The following is a 16,539-nucleotide window of genomic DNA, read 5'->3' on the forward strand; positions in this document are numbered from 1 at the left end:
AGCATGGTGGTGGAGGTCCAGATGAAGGAGCTGCTGAACCCCACTTCAGGTCAACAAGGATAATCCCCACCCCAGCTGGCAGGGGCGGGGACAGCCAGGGTTGGACTTGGACTGCTGATTGTTTATGTAGTCTGCAATCTCTGGGGGAAAGTGGAATTCAGGGAGGTTTTATTTGCTGGAGCATGCGTCCACAACTATATACATGTGCACGGGCCTTCATCACATACCCAAGATGTGAGGTTTTTAAGGCCTAACTAAAGTAAGATTAACAAGGAAGACTATCAAGGGACAATTCTCATGGGGGAAGGAACTGTCTGGACTATAAAGCAAACGTTTATCCTACAGTATGTAAATAGTGCACATTCATAGCCTCAAAATATTATGTAATCACACACACACACACACACACACACACACACACACACACACACACACACACACACAATCTCCTCTCCTCTGGTTACTCTCTTACTCCTACTGGCCCTTAAAGCTGTGGGGCACCAGCTAAGCGGACAGAGTTTTTTGTAGTTGCAGGAATTGGCTGCAGAATGGCGGTGCTGTCTGACATGCTGGCTCTGGAATGGCTGGACTGGAAATCATTTGTGGTTTTTCTACTTGTTTTCTTGCTCCTCGCTGACATTGTGAAGCACCAGGCCCCGCTCAACTTTCCACCCGGACCGTGGTCTCTTCCCCTCATTGGGGACCTGCCCCGACTGAAGATTGCTGAACTCCACCTGCAATTGGCCCAGGTCTCTTGTGAGAGTCTCTTCTAGACAATAAATGATTAAGGGTTTAAGTGTTTGGATCGCGTTTGGGAGGCTTTGCAAGTGCAGTCGTTTGTTTAGGTATGGGTTCTTGATGTGATGTGTGTGTGGTCGAAGTCCACTGTGTTTATCTTTGTGAGGCTGTGAGTTTTCAAGTCTTACCAAATTTGATTATTTGATTAGTGAGCTGGTGCTATTCTATTAATTATCCTAATATATATATATATATATATATATATGGCAGGGGCGGGACAGCCAGGGTTGGACTTGGACTGCTGATTGTTTATGTAATCTGCAATCTCTGGGGGAAAGTGGAATTCAGGGAGGTTTTATTTGCTGGAGCATGCGTCCACAACTATATACATGTGCACGGGCCTTCATCACATACCCAAGATGTGAGGTTTTTAAGGCCTAACTAAAGTAAGATTAACAAGGAAGACTATCAAGGGACAATTCTCATGGGGGAAGGAACTGTCTGGACTATAAAGCAAACGTTTATCCTACAGTATGTAAATAGTGCACATTCATAGCCTCAAAATATTATGTAATCACACACACACACACACACACACACACACACACACACAATCTCCTCTCCTCTGGTTACTCTCTTACTCCTACTGGCCCTTAAAGCTGTGGGGCACCAGCTAAGCGGACAGAGTTTTTTGTAGTTGCAGGAATTGGCTGCAGAATGGCGGTGCTGTCTGACATGCTGGCTCTGGAATGGCTGGACTGGAAATCATTTGTGGTTTTTCTACTTGTTTTCTTGCTCCTCGCTGACATTGTGAAGCACCAGGCCCCGCTCAACTTTCCACCCGGACCGTGGTCTCTTCCCCTCATTGGGGACCTGCCCCGACTGAAGATTGCTGAACTCCACCTGCAATTGGCCCAGGTCTCTTGTGAGAGTCTCTTCTAGACAATAAATGATTAAGGGTTTAAGTGTTTGGATCGCGTTTGGGAGGCTTTGCAAGTGCAGTCGTTTGTTTAGGTATGGGTTCTTGATGTGATGTGTGTGTGGTCGAAGTCCACTGTGTTTATCTTTGTGAGGCTGTGAGTTTTCAAGTCTCACCAAATTTGATTATTTGATTAGTGAGCTGGTGCTATTCTATTAATTATCCTAATATATATATATATATATATATATATATATATATATATATATATATATATATATATATATATATATATATATATATATATATGGCAGGGGCGGGGACAGCCAGGGTTGGACTTGGACTGCTGATTGTTTATGTAATCTGCAATCTCTGGGGGAAAGTGGAATTCAGGGAGGTTTTATTTGCTGGAGCATGTGTCCACAACTATATACATGTGCACGGGCCTTCATCACATACCCAAGATGTGTGGTTTTTAAGGCCTAACTAAAGTAAGATTAACAAGGAAGACTATCAAGGGACAATTCTCATGGGGGAAGGAACTGTCTGGACTATAAAGCAAACGCTTATCCTACAGTATGTAAATAGTGCACATTCATAGCCTCAAAATATTATGTAATCACACACACACACACACACACACACACACACACACACACACACACACACACACACAATCTCCTCTCCTCTGGTTACTCATTCACTCCTACTGGCCCTTAAAGCTGTGGGGCACCAGCTAAGCGGACAGAGTTTTTTGTAGTTGCAGGAATTGGCTGCAGAATGGCGGTGCTGTCTGACATGCTGGCTCTGGAATGGCTGGACTGGAAATCATTTGTGGTTTTTCTACTTGTTTTCTTGCTCCTCGCTGACATTGTGAAGCACCAGGCCCCGCTCAACTTTCCACCCGGACCGTGGTCTCTTCCCCTCATTGGGGACCTGCCCCGACTGAAGATTGCTGAACTCCACCTGCAATTGGCCCAGGTCTCTTGTGAGAGTCTCTTCTAGACAATAAATGATTAAGGGTTTAAGTGTTTGGATCGCGTTTGGGAGGCTTTGCAAGTGCAGTCGTTTGTTTAGGTATGGGTTCTTGATGTGATGTGTGTGTGGTCGAAGTCCACTGTGTTTATCTTTGTGAGGCTGTGAGTTTTCAAGTCTCACCAAATTTGATTATTTGATTAGTGAGCTGGTGCTATTCTATTAATTATCCTAATATATATATATATATAAATATATATACACACTACTCACAAAAAGTTAGGGATATTGGGCTTTCAGGTGAAATTTCAGGATGAACCTAAAATGCACCATAATCTTTACAGGTGAACTTAATTTGACCTTCTCTAAACTTTTGAATGCACGAGCCAGACGAGCCTTTGGTGGTGGTGGTGTTACAGTGTGGGCAGATGTGTGAAGTCAATAGAGAACTGCCCTACACTTTGTAAATGGTACCGTGACAAGCCCATACTACCTGAATAACATCATTAATTCAGTCATTGTGCACCTGCAAGAACAACACAGGCCTAGTTTCATCTTCATGGAAGACAATGCTCCAGCTCATCGAGGTCGCATCATTAGGGAACGGCTGCTGGAGACTGGGGCACCTCAAATGGAGTGGCCTGCACTTTCTCCAGACCTGAATCCCATAGAAAACCTATGGGATCAGCTGAGTGGCCGTGTAGAGGCTCGTTACTCTGTACCCCAGAACCTCAATGACCTGAGGGCCGCCCTTCAAGAAGAGTGGGGGGCCAGGCCTCAGCAGACAATAAGTCGACTTGTGAACAGCATGAGACGTGGTTGTCAAGCTGTAATTGATGCTCAAGGGCACATGACAAGTTATTGAGACATTGACATTTTTTGTTGTGGTAAACCCACCACTGTTGTTGGCTTTTGTTTCAATAAATTGTTTGAGATGAGGAAATCACCATTGCATGCTTCTACTTAAATGCCCTACTTTCATGATATAATATCACTGTAGTGTAAACTTTTAACATTTTCCATAAATTTCACCCGAAAGCCAAATATGCCAAATTTTTTGTGAGTAGTGTATATATATATATATATATATATATATAGTGTATATAGTGTATATTGCATATAGTATATATAGTATAGTTCTTGAATAAATCTTCCGATGCACCTGAACACATCATCAGTGATGTAACTTGGTGTCCTCGTGTGTTTCGGGTCTCTCAACATCATACACCCCCTCTCAGGCGACCCCACCACGGTTGATTGGACCGCGGTGTGTGTTCAGGTGGCATTCGCTTGTTCCCATGGACCTTCTCTCCATATCCAGAGCCATCTCGAGGCTTTCTCAGCTGCTTTGGTGATGTTCTTGATGGCTCTGCTCCTTGCTCCTCCTGTGATGCCCAGTACACTGAGGGCTCTGTGGAGTGAGTGACCTACAAATCCTCTGCAGCCTACTTCAATAGGCATGCACCTCGCCTTCCAGCCCTGCTCTCGACAGTTGATGACCAGATGTTCATATTTGGTCTGCTTCCTTTCATGAGTCAGCTCCATGATGACGATGGTCTTGGTGGCCTCAGAGATCAGAAGTAAATCCGTCCTCAGGGTGGTGCTGACAATGTGCTGCGGGAATCTCAGTGTGTCTCCAGGTCTACTGAGAGCTGCCAGTCCTGGGCCGTTGACAGGATCCCTGCTGCCGCCCTCTTGTGTCCTGACGATTGCGCTAGTGGTGTTGCGTACTCAGACACAGCTACAGATGGCTTCTGCAATCGGTTTCAGCACCTGGTTATGGCGCCAGGTGTATCGGCCCTCGGCGAGAGCTTTTGGGCAGGAGCTAAGTATGTGCTCCAACGTTCCCCTTGCTGAGCACAATGGGCAGTTCGGGGTCTCAACCTTTCCCCAGGTGAAGAGGTTTGCCGGGCTAGGCAGGACATCATACAATGCCTGAATCAGGAAGGTGATGCGGTGTGGCTCAGCCTGCCAAAGGTCCGTCCAAGTGACTTTCCAGTCCACAGCCTGCTCCCACCTTGTCCAGACCCCCTGCTGCTAGCTGCTCTGCTGGATCTTCCTTCCTCCACTGCAGCCCTCCCCTCCTCCTGAATCTGCCTCCGCTTGTCCTTCCCCTTGAACTCCTTATGCTGAGGTGTTGGGAACAGTCCCAAGCCCGCTCTACCATGGGCCACCACGCCCACCAAATCTTTGTGGTGCAGCTGGGACTCAGCATCCAGCACAGCAGCCTGGGCACTCCACTTCCTTCCAGTCTTCACCACCACTCCAGCCTGAGCCACCTTTGGGTCTCTAGAGTCTCTGTACATTAGCACCTCTCGAGTCCTTGTAACCTTGTAAAGTATTTCTGATTCTGATTCTGATTCTGATTCTTCCAGAGTTTTGTGTTGTTCCACTAGAGGGCGATGTTGCTGAGGCTTCTAGGCAACCATCTCTTGAGACAGCTGCTGACCTTCCTCTCCAAGGTCTCCAAGGTGGACATGGGGACCTCGTAGATTAGTAGCGGCCATAGTATCCTTGGCAGAATACCATGCTGATATATCCACGCTTTGAACTTGCCTGGAAGCCTGGATTTGTCGACTGATCTTAGCCAGCTATCCAGTTCCTGGCAGGTGGACTTAACAGATGAGGAGTCCTTGAGGCTGCTGATGAAAACCTTGCCCAAGCTCTTCACCAGCTTCTTAGAGATGGTTGGTATTTGCTTCCCTTCAATGTTAAATCGGAACCTGTCGGTGACCTTGCCCTTCTTCACCACTAGTGATCTGGACTTGGCTGGTTTGAAGCTCATACACGCCCACCAGATAAGCTTTTCCAGCCCTTGCAGGATCCATATGCTTCCTGGCACAGACTCCTGGTGACTGTGAGGTCATCCATGAAGGCCCTGATTGGTGGCTGGTGGCTTCTTGATTGGGTCCGGGGGCCTCGGCACTCTGGCTCAGCTGACTTGACAAGCATGTTCATTGCAATGGCAAACAAGGTTACCGAGATGGTGCAGCCTGTGATTATCCCAACCTCCAGCTTGTGCCACTCTGATGTAACTGCTCCTGCTGAGACTCTCATCCTGAACTGGTCGTAATAATCCAGGATCAGGTCTGCAACATGGTGTGGCACATGGTGTTTGGTCATGGTGGTGGTTTCAACCAGTTTGTGGGGGGTGGAGCCATAAGCATTGGCTAGGTCTAACCACAGCACTGTGAGGTCTCCCTTGTTCTTGCGAGCTTCCCGGATGAGCTGTGTCACCACTCCAGTGTGTTCTAGACAACCCGGCACTCCATAGATCCCTGCGCCGAGGTGTCTATGTAGTTGTTGCTGGAAAGGAAGTCAGACAGCCGCCTTGCTACTATGCTGAAGAAGATCTTTCGTTCTACGCTCAGCAGTGAAATTATTCTGAACTGGTCGATCTTCTTTGAATCCGCCTCTTTAGGGATCCAGACTCCTTCAGCACATCTCCACTGCTGCGCCATCTTCCCTCCCCTCCAGATGACTCTTAGAATCTTCCAGAGTCGCTTGAGTAGCAATGGGCAGTACTTGTAGACCTTGAATGGGACCCCACTTGGTCCAGGGGCTGAACTGGATCTTGCCTTCCTCACAATCTCCTGAACTTCCTTCAGAAGTGGTTACCTGGTGACAAAGTCCTTGGTAGGAGGTGGTGGGTCTACAAGGATGTTACACTGGCCCAGCTCCATCTGTCTGTGTGGCTCACTGCAGGTGTTCTGAATGTGCAGATCTAGCTCTTCTTTCGAGCAGACCAGATTGCCATCTCGCTTCTGCCCCAGCAGCGATTTGGTGAAGCCAAAGGGATTGGCTATGAACGAAGCGCGCTTCCTGGCTCTCTCCTTGAGGCGCCTTCGATGCCATTCTGCTCTACGCAGAGTCAGCAGACGTCCCACAACTCTGCCAAAGGGGGGCGCTGCTCCTCGCTGGCTTCCTTGTACCTCTTCTTGAGGGACATAAGCTCCTGTCGGATCTTATGGATCTTCACTGCCCTCTGGGTCATGGTGTCTGAGCAGGTCTCTTCTCCTCTCTTCACAGATGCTTCAAGCACCTTGTTCACATCCTCGTCAAACTGCTCCCAAACTGTCGTCTTATAGGGCTGTGGCCACTTGATTCAAACCTTCCCCAGGGAGATACCTGGGAGAGCTGGTTGTGCCACATGGAGGCTCTGGGCTCTATGGGGTGCTTCCCGTCCCGGCTCCTCCTGCGTCTCATCAGATGTGTACGAGGTTCTGCAGTGACTGTATACGCCCTCGATGCGGTGAGATCTTCCAGGGCTGCATCACCGAAAACCAAACAGCTTCTTCTCTTTCAGCTTGCAAAGAAATACGGGAACATCTTCAGCATCCGACTGTTTGGCGGTAGGATTGTGGTCGTCAGTGGATACCAGCTCGTACGAGAAGCCTTGGTCCAGAGAGGGGAGGATTATACTGAGCGCCCTGACATACCGCTCTTTAAGGATATGGCTGGGAATAAAGGTAGTTTATTGCATTTCCTTTAAAATAAAGTGACTCAATGCCTTCTAGTATATACCTATGAATGTCTTCGAAAGAGGAAATTGTGTTGTTTTCCTATCTCTGAGTTTTATACAACCAGTGAAACACAAGGAATCCAATATCCAGAAATCCAATAATCAGGTGAGTTTTTCAAAATGTTCAATCAAGAAGCGCAGTCTGTAAGTTTTTGGGGTTTTTGGCTCTGGATAACAGTATGCAACAGTGGAGGTGGAGGACGAAACAATGGCATCTCCTGAGCCCCGCATAACATTTATTATAGAAACGTTACATATACAAACATAGGATTGTAAAAATTGTGAGGCTTTGTAATGACACGTGTCCATCTGCTTGTTCCACCAAGCCCACTCTTCACAATAAGATTGTGTTTTCTCAACCACATTGTCTGTGTCTCTGTGCCGGAAGGCCCTGAATACGCCACTCTGGTGGGGTGTGGCAGGCAGAATTGCCACTCATTTGTTACTTGGGGTTCATTTGGTTGGGGAATATACTTGCGTGGTCCTAATTTACATATGTAATTTACAAAGCCCTGAATTATGTGTTCGGTCATTTTAAGTGGCGCCCCCCAATCAAGCACTGGCTGCGGACGACAGCACGGTTCCCTTTCCCCGCGGCCACCAAGCTGCCTTGAATTGGCCTAATCAGTGGCGGCACAGCGCTGATTGGTCCGACGCAAGGCAGGGAGTTTTCATTAATGTTTTGTTTGTCTTACAGAGGAGGCCTGGGATATCCCGGGACCACCAGGCCGCCACTCAGTAGCGGGATTGCGCCTGTGAATAGAGCCCGTGCGCCGATCTCCTCTGTAGGATGAACATATACACTATAAACATTATATATACTATATATACTAAATACACTGTATATACTATATATACCATATATACGATTTATACTATACATACTATATACACTGTATACATCTCATCCCTCATCACCGTTCTGTCTCGTTCCCGCAGTCTGTCAGTATTCGGGGATGGTCGCTCAGGAGGTAGATCTGGTAGTCTAGTAATCTTAAGGTTGCTGGTTGCATGCTGTAGTGTCCTTGAGCAAGACACTTAACCCCTAATTGCTCCTGATGGCTGCGTCCGTCGGTGTTTGAATAATTGTAAGTCGCTTTGGATAAAAGCGTCTGCTAAATCTAATGTAATATTCACTACAGTAGCGTTCTCAATGGCCACGCCCCCTTACCGTGAAATAACACGGGTCCATTGACCAATTCACTAAGCGACCTGGTGCTAGGAACAGAACTCGGTCGTTAAGTGAGGGGTACCTGTATAGGGTTTCAAAGGTGACCTCTGGCCAGGGTTCAATGGTCAGTATCTCAGTTTGAGGTCCATTGAAATGTCTCAAACACATGTTAACATACAAGATGAAACCTTCCCAAAAATGTGTTTGGTTTTGTTCTACATCAAAGAAAAAAAAAATCCGACCCTGCCACTGCCAGTGATGTGCCAAGTGTAGATTCCAAGACCTTTCACAATCTAAATGCGATCTAAAGTCAGACTTTTTTTTATTTAACTTTTGTGTACTTTTAGAAGGTTGGCACTTAAAATGGCCGAACATATAAATTTCAGGGCTTGAAATCAGAATTTGTTTTTTAACTTTCATGTACTTTCTTCTAAAGTCAAAGAAAATCTCCCAATTGAAAATGGACAACCTTAGCCCATCTTTATCCTGTCACTGCACACCGCAACACATGCAAATACGGCGGCCGACACACACCATGGAGGCCTTGAAATCTGTTCTCCACAATTTTTTCCCCATCAAGGCTTGTCCTTCCTCCAGGGGGCAGGCCAGGAGCGGTACATTTTCGTAACTTTGAGCACAAAAAAAGCATGATACCAGGTTGGGTATCTCCTCCCAACAGGTCTGGTGTTATCAAATGGACACCAGTGGAAGCAGCAGAGGAGATTTGCGCTCCACACACTCAGAAACTTTGGTTTGGGTAAAAAGAGCCTGGAGCCTTCCATCCAAGAGGAGTGCCAGTACCTGAACGATGTCTTTTCCCAGCACCAAGGTATTGGATGAGCCCGACTGGATTTGTAAAGGGCAGCCATATTGGATGGATGGATGGATGGATGGATGGATGCATGGTTGGATAGATGGATGGTTAGATGTATGAATGGATGGATGGATAGATAGATAGATATTTGCATGGATGGATGGATATATAGATATAAAGAAGATAGATAGATATATAGATAGATAGATAGATAGATAGATAGATAGATAGATAGATAGATAGATAGATAGATAGATAGATAGATAGATAGATAGATAGATAGATACTGTAGTGTATATACAGTATATACTTTATTCGTCTCCAGAGGGAAATTGTAGTGTTGCTCACATCAAAACAATAGGCAAGAATAATAAATAGATGATGATATCCATCATCGTATTTACCGGACTATAGAGCGCACCTGTATATAAGCCGCATCCGCTCTATTAAAAAAAAAGAGATATACAAGCCGCACCGGGCTATAAGCCACAGATATCTATGTTGAAAAATTTGATATTTACTGCATGTACAGAACGATTTTGAACTGTAAATGTACATGTATGTACCTGAACAGATTCTTTCCGAACAGTGCCTTTTAACACGGCAGCAACTTTGCTGATTAAAACGGAACAGAACCAAGAGAAAAAAACCGGCATTTATTTACCTTCATTTCTCCTGTGTTTGAAACCACAAGTCACTTTAATCATCTTCGCTGAAACCCATGAAGTCGTCTTCTTCGGTGTCGGAGTTGAACAGCCTCAGAAGCGCTTCGTCACATCTGTCTCCATCAGTCTCGCTCTCCGTGTCACTGTCATCCTCCGGTGAAGTTGACTCTGAAGGTGCGCCGCTCGCTTCGCGTAGCAGTCCAGCCTTTCAGAACCCGTTGGTGATGGTGGATTTTTTCACAGCACTCCACGCTGTTAGTGTCCACTGACAGACATCAGAAAAAGATGCTTTTCGCATGCGGCCAGTTTTTGTGAATGACTTCTCACCACTTGTCATCCAAGCCTCCCACTCAACCCGGAGTGCAGCTTTAAATGCCCGATTCACACTGATGTCGATGGCCTTCAAGTTAAAACTTGCATCATACGAACTTCTTCGTGTGGGTTCCATGATGAAGGGGCGAGGATTTGAAAATAATTACCAGTTGGTAATTTATCGTCCGCGTTCTATCTGCTAAAGAAAAAGTAGCGTATTCTTCTTTGCATTGATTTTTCGTCTATCTTATTTTTGATTCTAATTCCGGTTAGAGCGCCCCTAGCGGTGGAAGAAAAATCCACAGAATAGCCGCACCTTTGTATAAGCCGCATGGTTCAAAACCTAGGAAAAAAGTAGCGGCTTATAGTCCGGAAAATACGGTAATAAGAATTGAAAGAAAAGAAAGAAAATTAGCAATGTGCAATAAACCCAAAAATTAACAAGAAACCTCTGTATCAACAATTCTCACTCTGTCCAAAAATATATACATTCATATGAAATAAAAACTGCAATAGCAATTTTAAAAAAGGGCAACAATTCTGAAAAATTCACAAGCATTCTAGTATTGTTTCTTGTAGGTCTATACAACTCACGATTACAATTTTCACAATTATTATTCCACCACTTAGAATTGTAAAATGTTTTTCAAAAAGTATTTCAAGGACTGTGTGAACGTCTTCGTTCCTTCCGATGACATGTGTTTCGTGTCCCCTTCCTGTGTTGAGTGATTTTCTTAAACCTCTGTGCGAGGTTCTGACGCTGGTGCCCTGTCGGTTCCTCTCCCAGGAGCACCCTTCAACCCTCAGATGGAGGTGAACATGGCTGTAGCCAACATCATCTCCTGCTTGGTGTTTGGGGAACGCTTTGACTACAACGATAAGCATTTTCGATCCCTACTGGAGGACTTCAAAGACATGATGTACCTAGAGGGAGGGATGTCGGCCCAGGTAAGTCCCTGGAGAGCTCCTCGTACTCTGTGATTTACACACTGTACACAGTGTGTATACGGTATACTGTATATTTGTAATATATATATTTTAAACATATAGATAATGAATGAACATATAAATACATAAAAAAAAGTAATAGAATCAGAGCAAAAAAAAAATGAACTTATAAAGAAAAAAAAAGTCTGGCTTTTTTTCCCTCCATAATATTTATGGAGGGAAAAATATATATAACAATTACTTACTATATAACATTCACTTTTGATACTTAAGTACATTTTATACCATATAATTGCTTTTGATACTTAAGTGCATTTAATATCAGCAACTTCAACACTTTCACTCAAGTTTGGTATATACACTACTCACAAAAAGTTAGGGATATTTGGCTTTTGGTGAAATTTATGGAAAATGTAAATAGTTCATGTTACAGTGATATTATATCATGAAAGTAGGGCATTTAACTAGAAGCATGCAATGGTGATTTCCTCATCTCAAACAATTGATTGAAACAAAAGTCAACAACAGTGGTGGGTATACCACAACAAAAAATGTCAATGTCTCAATAACTTGTCATGTGCCCTTGAGCATCAATTACAGCTTAACAACGACGTCTCATGCTGTTCACAAGTCGACTTATTGTCTGCTGAGGCCTGGCCCCCCGCTCTTCTTGAAGGGCGGCCCTCAGGTCATTGAGGTTCTTGGGTACAGAGTTACGAACCTCTACAAGGCGACTCAGCTGATCCCATAGGTTTTCTATGAGATTCAGGTATGGAGAAAGTGCAGGCCACTCCATTTGAGGTGCCCCAGTCTCCAGCAGCCGTTCCCTAATGATGCGACCTCGATGAGCTGGAGCATTGTCGTCCATGAAGATAAAATTAGGCCTGTGTTGTTCATGCAGGGGCACAATGACTGGATTAATAATGTTATTCAGGTAGTATGGGCTTGTCACTGTACCATTCACAAAGTGTACTGCAGTTCTGCATTGACTAGACACACCTGCCCACACTGTAACACCACCACCACCAAAGGCTCATCTGGTGACAACAGTGGCTGATGCATAGCGCTCTCCTTGATGTCTCCAACATCGTTGGCGGCCATAATTTCTGCTCAACGTGAATCGACTTCATCAGAGAACAGCACTGAGGCCCACTCGTCCCTCGTTCAGCGTAAATGCTCCCTGGCCCATGCAAGACGATGATGCCTGTGCCTGGTGGTGTGGTCAGGTACCCTTGCAGGTAGTCTAGTACGCATACCACGCTGACACTTGGATGCCTCTCACCTCCCTTAAATGTGCCTGGAGTTGAGTGGCATCATCATCCGATTCCGCAGGGCACTGTTCACAATGAAGCGCTCATCAGTGTGGGATGTGGCCAAAGGACGTCCACTTCTATGCCTTTCTGTGACTCTTCCAGTCTCTCTGTATCTCTGTTGCAACCTGCTGATGACACTCTGTGACACTCTAAGCTCAGTGGCCACTTGCCTCTGAGAACATCCTGTTTGAAGCCTCGCAATGGCGAGGTACTGTTGATCAGTTGTTAGGTGTCGTCTTGGTCTCATGATGTCAAAATGTGAACAGCATGATGAAGAGGACTGTTTAAATACCAATTCGAATTGAACCAGGAAACGTTTTGACTGATTCATGGACCTGTTGTGAATTTGGCCGTTCAGCTCCTTGTTAGAGAACAGCAAGTTGTGCAAAAAGTACTGAAACATTGAACAGCTGGACATGTGCATTCAAAAGTTTAGAGAAGGTCAAATTAAGTTCACCTGTAAAGGTTATAGTGCATATTATCTTAATCCTGAAATTTCACCCGAAAGCCGAATATCCCTAACTTTTTGTGAGTAGTATATATATATATATATATATATATATATATATATATATATACTGTGTATATATATATATATTATGCGCCTTTTTACACCTTAATATACTGTAGGTATCTGAGGTCCCCAAAACATGTTTTGAAGTTCTTTTTTGCTGAAAATACCACTCAGATTATGCATTCTAGCCATTCTAACATGCCTCTAAACCCGGACTGTTCCAAAACGGGCTGTTTCAGTATGTCTAGCTTTATTTGTAAATGAGCAGCCAGGCTCCTAGTTCTGACACAAGGCGGTTTGAGCACAAGTTTCAGGTTCTTTGAGCCAACGGGGTTTGGGGTTTACTCCTGGCGCCGTTTTATTTACTCGTAAACTTTCACTGTTTTCACCTCATCAGTACGTAAAATCTGTTTCTGAACAAATTTGATGCAAGAAATATGCAATCCAGTTGCTGAATCTTCACTCATATCAGATCTACAAGGCCTCATTTAAAAGTTTGTTTCGACTTTGGTTGCCGTGCTCCAGGCTTGTGGGAGACACAGACATTGCAACACACCAGGACTCACACACAGGATTTTTTGTTTCACGTAAATGTCGGAAAAGTAAATTGAAAAAATACATACATCTACAATAAAAACACACTATTTTTATTGGTTTTGTTTGGAGAAATGCACAGCGGATCGGATGGAGCAGATGACCATAAAAATAAATCATTTTTAAATGGACCTTGGTAGGACTTGTTTGTGTTCTGCTCTGGTCCTGCAGGTGTACAACATGTTGCCCTGGCTGATGAGACGTGTCCCTGGACCGCACCAAAAGATCTTCACCTACATGCGGAGATTGACCTCTTTCGTCTGCGACAAGATCAGAGAACACCGGAAGGATTACGACCCGTCCTCGCCCAGAGACTACATCGACTGCTTCCTCACAGAGATGGGAAAGGTGCAAGTGTATTGATTTATCAGTCGATCGATCATTATTAAAGTGTATGTGTCTGTTTATGTGTTGCCTTTAAAGGCCACCTCCACTGTTTGCATTTTTGCAGCTTAGTGCACAGTAGCGATTCTCTCAACACTAGATACATTTAAGTTATTCTTATCTCTCCGGTTGACTCCCAATGGTTGAAAAATATGGCTTAGGTTAAAAAAAAGAATACCACAATTTGAATGTAGTGATTTTTCTATCGGACTTGCTTGATGCAACTGATAAATGACTGATTTGGGCATCAAAAGTTAGAAATTCCAACCTCTTGTTAAAATGTGACTTAAGAAAAAAAAACGGGACATAAGATAACACATAACACTTTATCGATCTCCAGGGTGAAAACTCAGGTCACATATGACTATCCAAGCCAACACATCCACTTACAGTTGAGGTGTCTGGGAATGTTTGGCGTCCCAAGACAGTCCCCACGGTATAATATAATTACTAACAGATGTTGCCAGAGGGCTCAAGAGAAAGAGTCCATTGCCAGGGGCCCTGGTGATAAGGGAGGTGGAGTGTGCTTAGCTGTATGTCAGTCAGCTGAACTCTGACCCATAGATTGGAATCAGATGGGCGACGTTGTCTCTGTACAAGTATAAAAGACACTCCCTAGTTCCATTCAGGAGGGAACATATTTGACTTCTGTTCTCTCCCAGACATTCCATGGCAAGTCTGGTTTGATGCTGTTCTTACTTGTAATAAACTTAATATTATAATCAAGTCAGCATCAGCGGAGAGTCTTTCTTCATCAACACATCATCGACAACAAAGAAACTACACAGTGAAATAAAAAAAATTCTTCACACTCATTCTGCCTCCTCTTCAGGTCTTATGTCAAGTCAAGTGCTTGTAGAATGCTGAGGGTAAAATCAGGGTTTTTTTGTGTCAGGCCATAATGTTGTAATAATATTCGTGGCTCCCTATTTTTCTTCTGTAGAACAAAGACCCAGATGCAGGGTTCGACCTGGAGAACCTGTCTTTCTGCACACTGGACCTTTTTGGAGCTGGAACGGAGACCACCACCACCACCCTGCACTGGGGACTGCTGTTCATGAGCTACTACCCCCACATGCAAAGTGCACACGTTTCCCCTGCTGCATACATTGTGTGCATGACTGTGATTGTTATGTCACCATTACTCTTATTTATATGTAAGGCGTTTAAAGGATGCTCTCATCCAAAGTGCTTGACACTAAATGGTTAAGTTCAGCCGTTACTTATTTCCAAAAGGCAATTGGGTTGCAGCAACGTAATAAAAATGCAACAACATAGAAACAATATAGATGTAAAACGATGGAACATTGTACTCTATGTGTTCCTTACCTCAATATAACTGCATATTACACTGACGCTCACTGTTACCAGAAGCTTCTATGGTCTCTGTTTGGGCAACAGAGATTTTCTCTATGTTCTTTCCACTCTCCATTGACCTCCATTGCTTTTGGAAACTAAGTATAAAACCCCTATGCAAGTTTGTCTAAATTTCACAAGGTGGTAAACAAAGCGAGAGAGTAAAACTACCAGAAAAAATAGAACTAGAACTAATTTGGGAAAAATTCTCCCTTTATCAATAATTGGTCTCCATCACACCATCTGGCAGAATCCCTAATGTCAGAACTGTGGCATGTTTCCTTATCACATGTGTCACATGTCAGTTGCCAATCATTTGTGGATTCGATTTTAAATCTTTTTAAATTAAGTGATCAGGTGATCAGGTCATCTTGCAAGTGTTTTTAAGTCTCTGGTGTGGTCTGCTGTTCCCTTGCCACGCAGGGAGGGTCCAGGAGGAGATCAACACAGTGGTGGGCTCTGCCCGGCAGCCCTCCATGGAGGACAGAGACAGAATGCCCTACACCAACGCCGTCATCCACGAGATCCAGAGGATGGGGAACATCCTGCCGCTCAACGTGGCCCGCATGACCAACAAGGACACCACGCTGGGGAACTACACCATCCCAAAGGTGTAGCAATGTAACTCACAAAATGATATGATAGTATCATAATGCTGATAACAGCTGGTATTTCTTTCGATTCTACCATACAGTACATGATGTGGTGCAATAAAATCCTTCATGATTCATTATGATATCTGTGCAATTGAAAAAGGTATTTATGATGTAAAATATGCAAAGGAAAAAAACAGGAATCAATCATACTGTATACTGCATTCACAGTATTTAGTGGACTTTAGTGGAAAATGGCTACATTAATAAAAATATATTTATATTACGCCTATATATCAATAATATATTGCAAGAGCAAGTATCGCAATATGCAGTATCATTTTGTTTTTTTTGTCCCACCCCTACTTACTGATGCCACATCTTCCTTAACTTTAAATATGGGCTGTTGTGCAGTGGTACATATCAGTCTCCTCACTTTTACTGTACAGGCTTAGACTGTTTGGGTCATTATCATTGACTTGTAATATATTATTTCTCATTTAGAGACATCTAACATGCTTGGATGTGTGGGGGGAAGCAGAAATCAAATCTAAGACATCTTACATTTGTTGAATTGTTATTTTGAGGGATATCATCCAAAACCAACAATACATTTCAGTTAAATAGACGTGTTTTGCTGTGTTGGTCTGATCAGAGTTGGAATTCTTCCTCAGGGCACGATGGTTCTGGCAACTCTGAACTCCGTCCTGCACGATGAGTC

At 44.2% G+C, this 16,539-nt stretch overlaps 1 protein-coding gene across 1 annotated transcript in view; it reads left to right on the top strand.

The window, feature by feature from the left end:
• Positions 1–6,782: 6,782 nt before the first annotated feature.
• The window catches only part of LOC307248192 (cytochrome P450 2J2-like), a gene marked incomplete at both ends in the record, with an annotated part of 10,626 nt that continues 869 nt past the window's right edge, over positions 6,783–16,539 (top strand). The window contains 7 exons of the mRNA XM_080024476.1: positions 6,783–7,101; positions 9,005–9,154; positions 10,904–11,064; positions 13,657–13,833; positions 14,813–14,951; positions 15,649–15,836; positions 16,493–16,539. The exon at positions 16,493–16,539 is cut by the window's right edge and continues 95 nt beyond it. Of these exons, the coding sequence (XP_079880602.1) occupies positions 6,783–7,101; positions 9,005–9,154; positions 10,904–11,064; positions 13,657–13,833; positions 14,813–14,951; positions 15,649–15,836; positions 16,493–16,539 (1,181 nt within the window). The remainder of the gene's footprint in view (positions 7,102–9,004; positions 9,155–10,903; positions 11,065–13,656; positions 13,834–14,812; positions 14,952–15,648; positions 15,837–16,492) is intronic.

This window comes from Zeus faber (assembly GCF_960531495.2).
Source record: "Zeus faber genome assembly, chromosome: 1".
Classification (NCBI taxonomy): domain Eukaryota; kingdom Metazoa; phylum Chordata; class Actinopteri; order Zeiformes; family Zeidae; genus Zeus; species Zeus faber.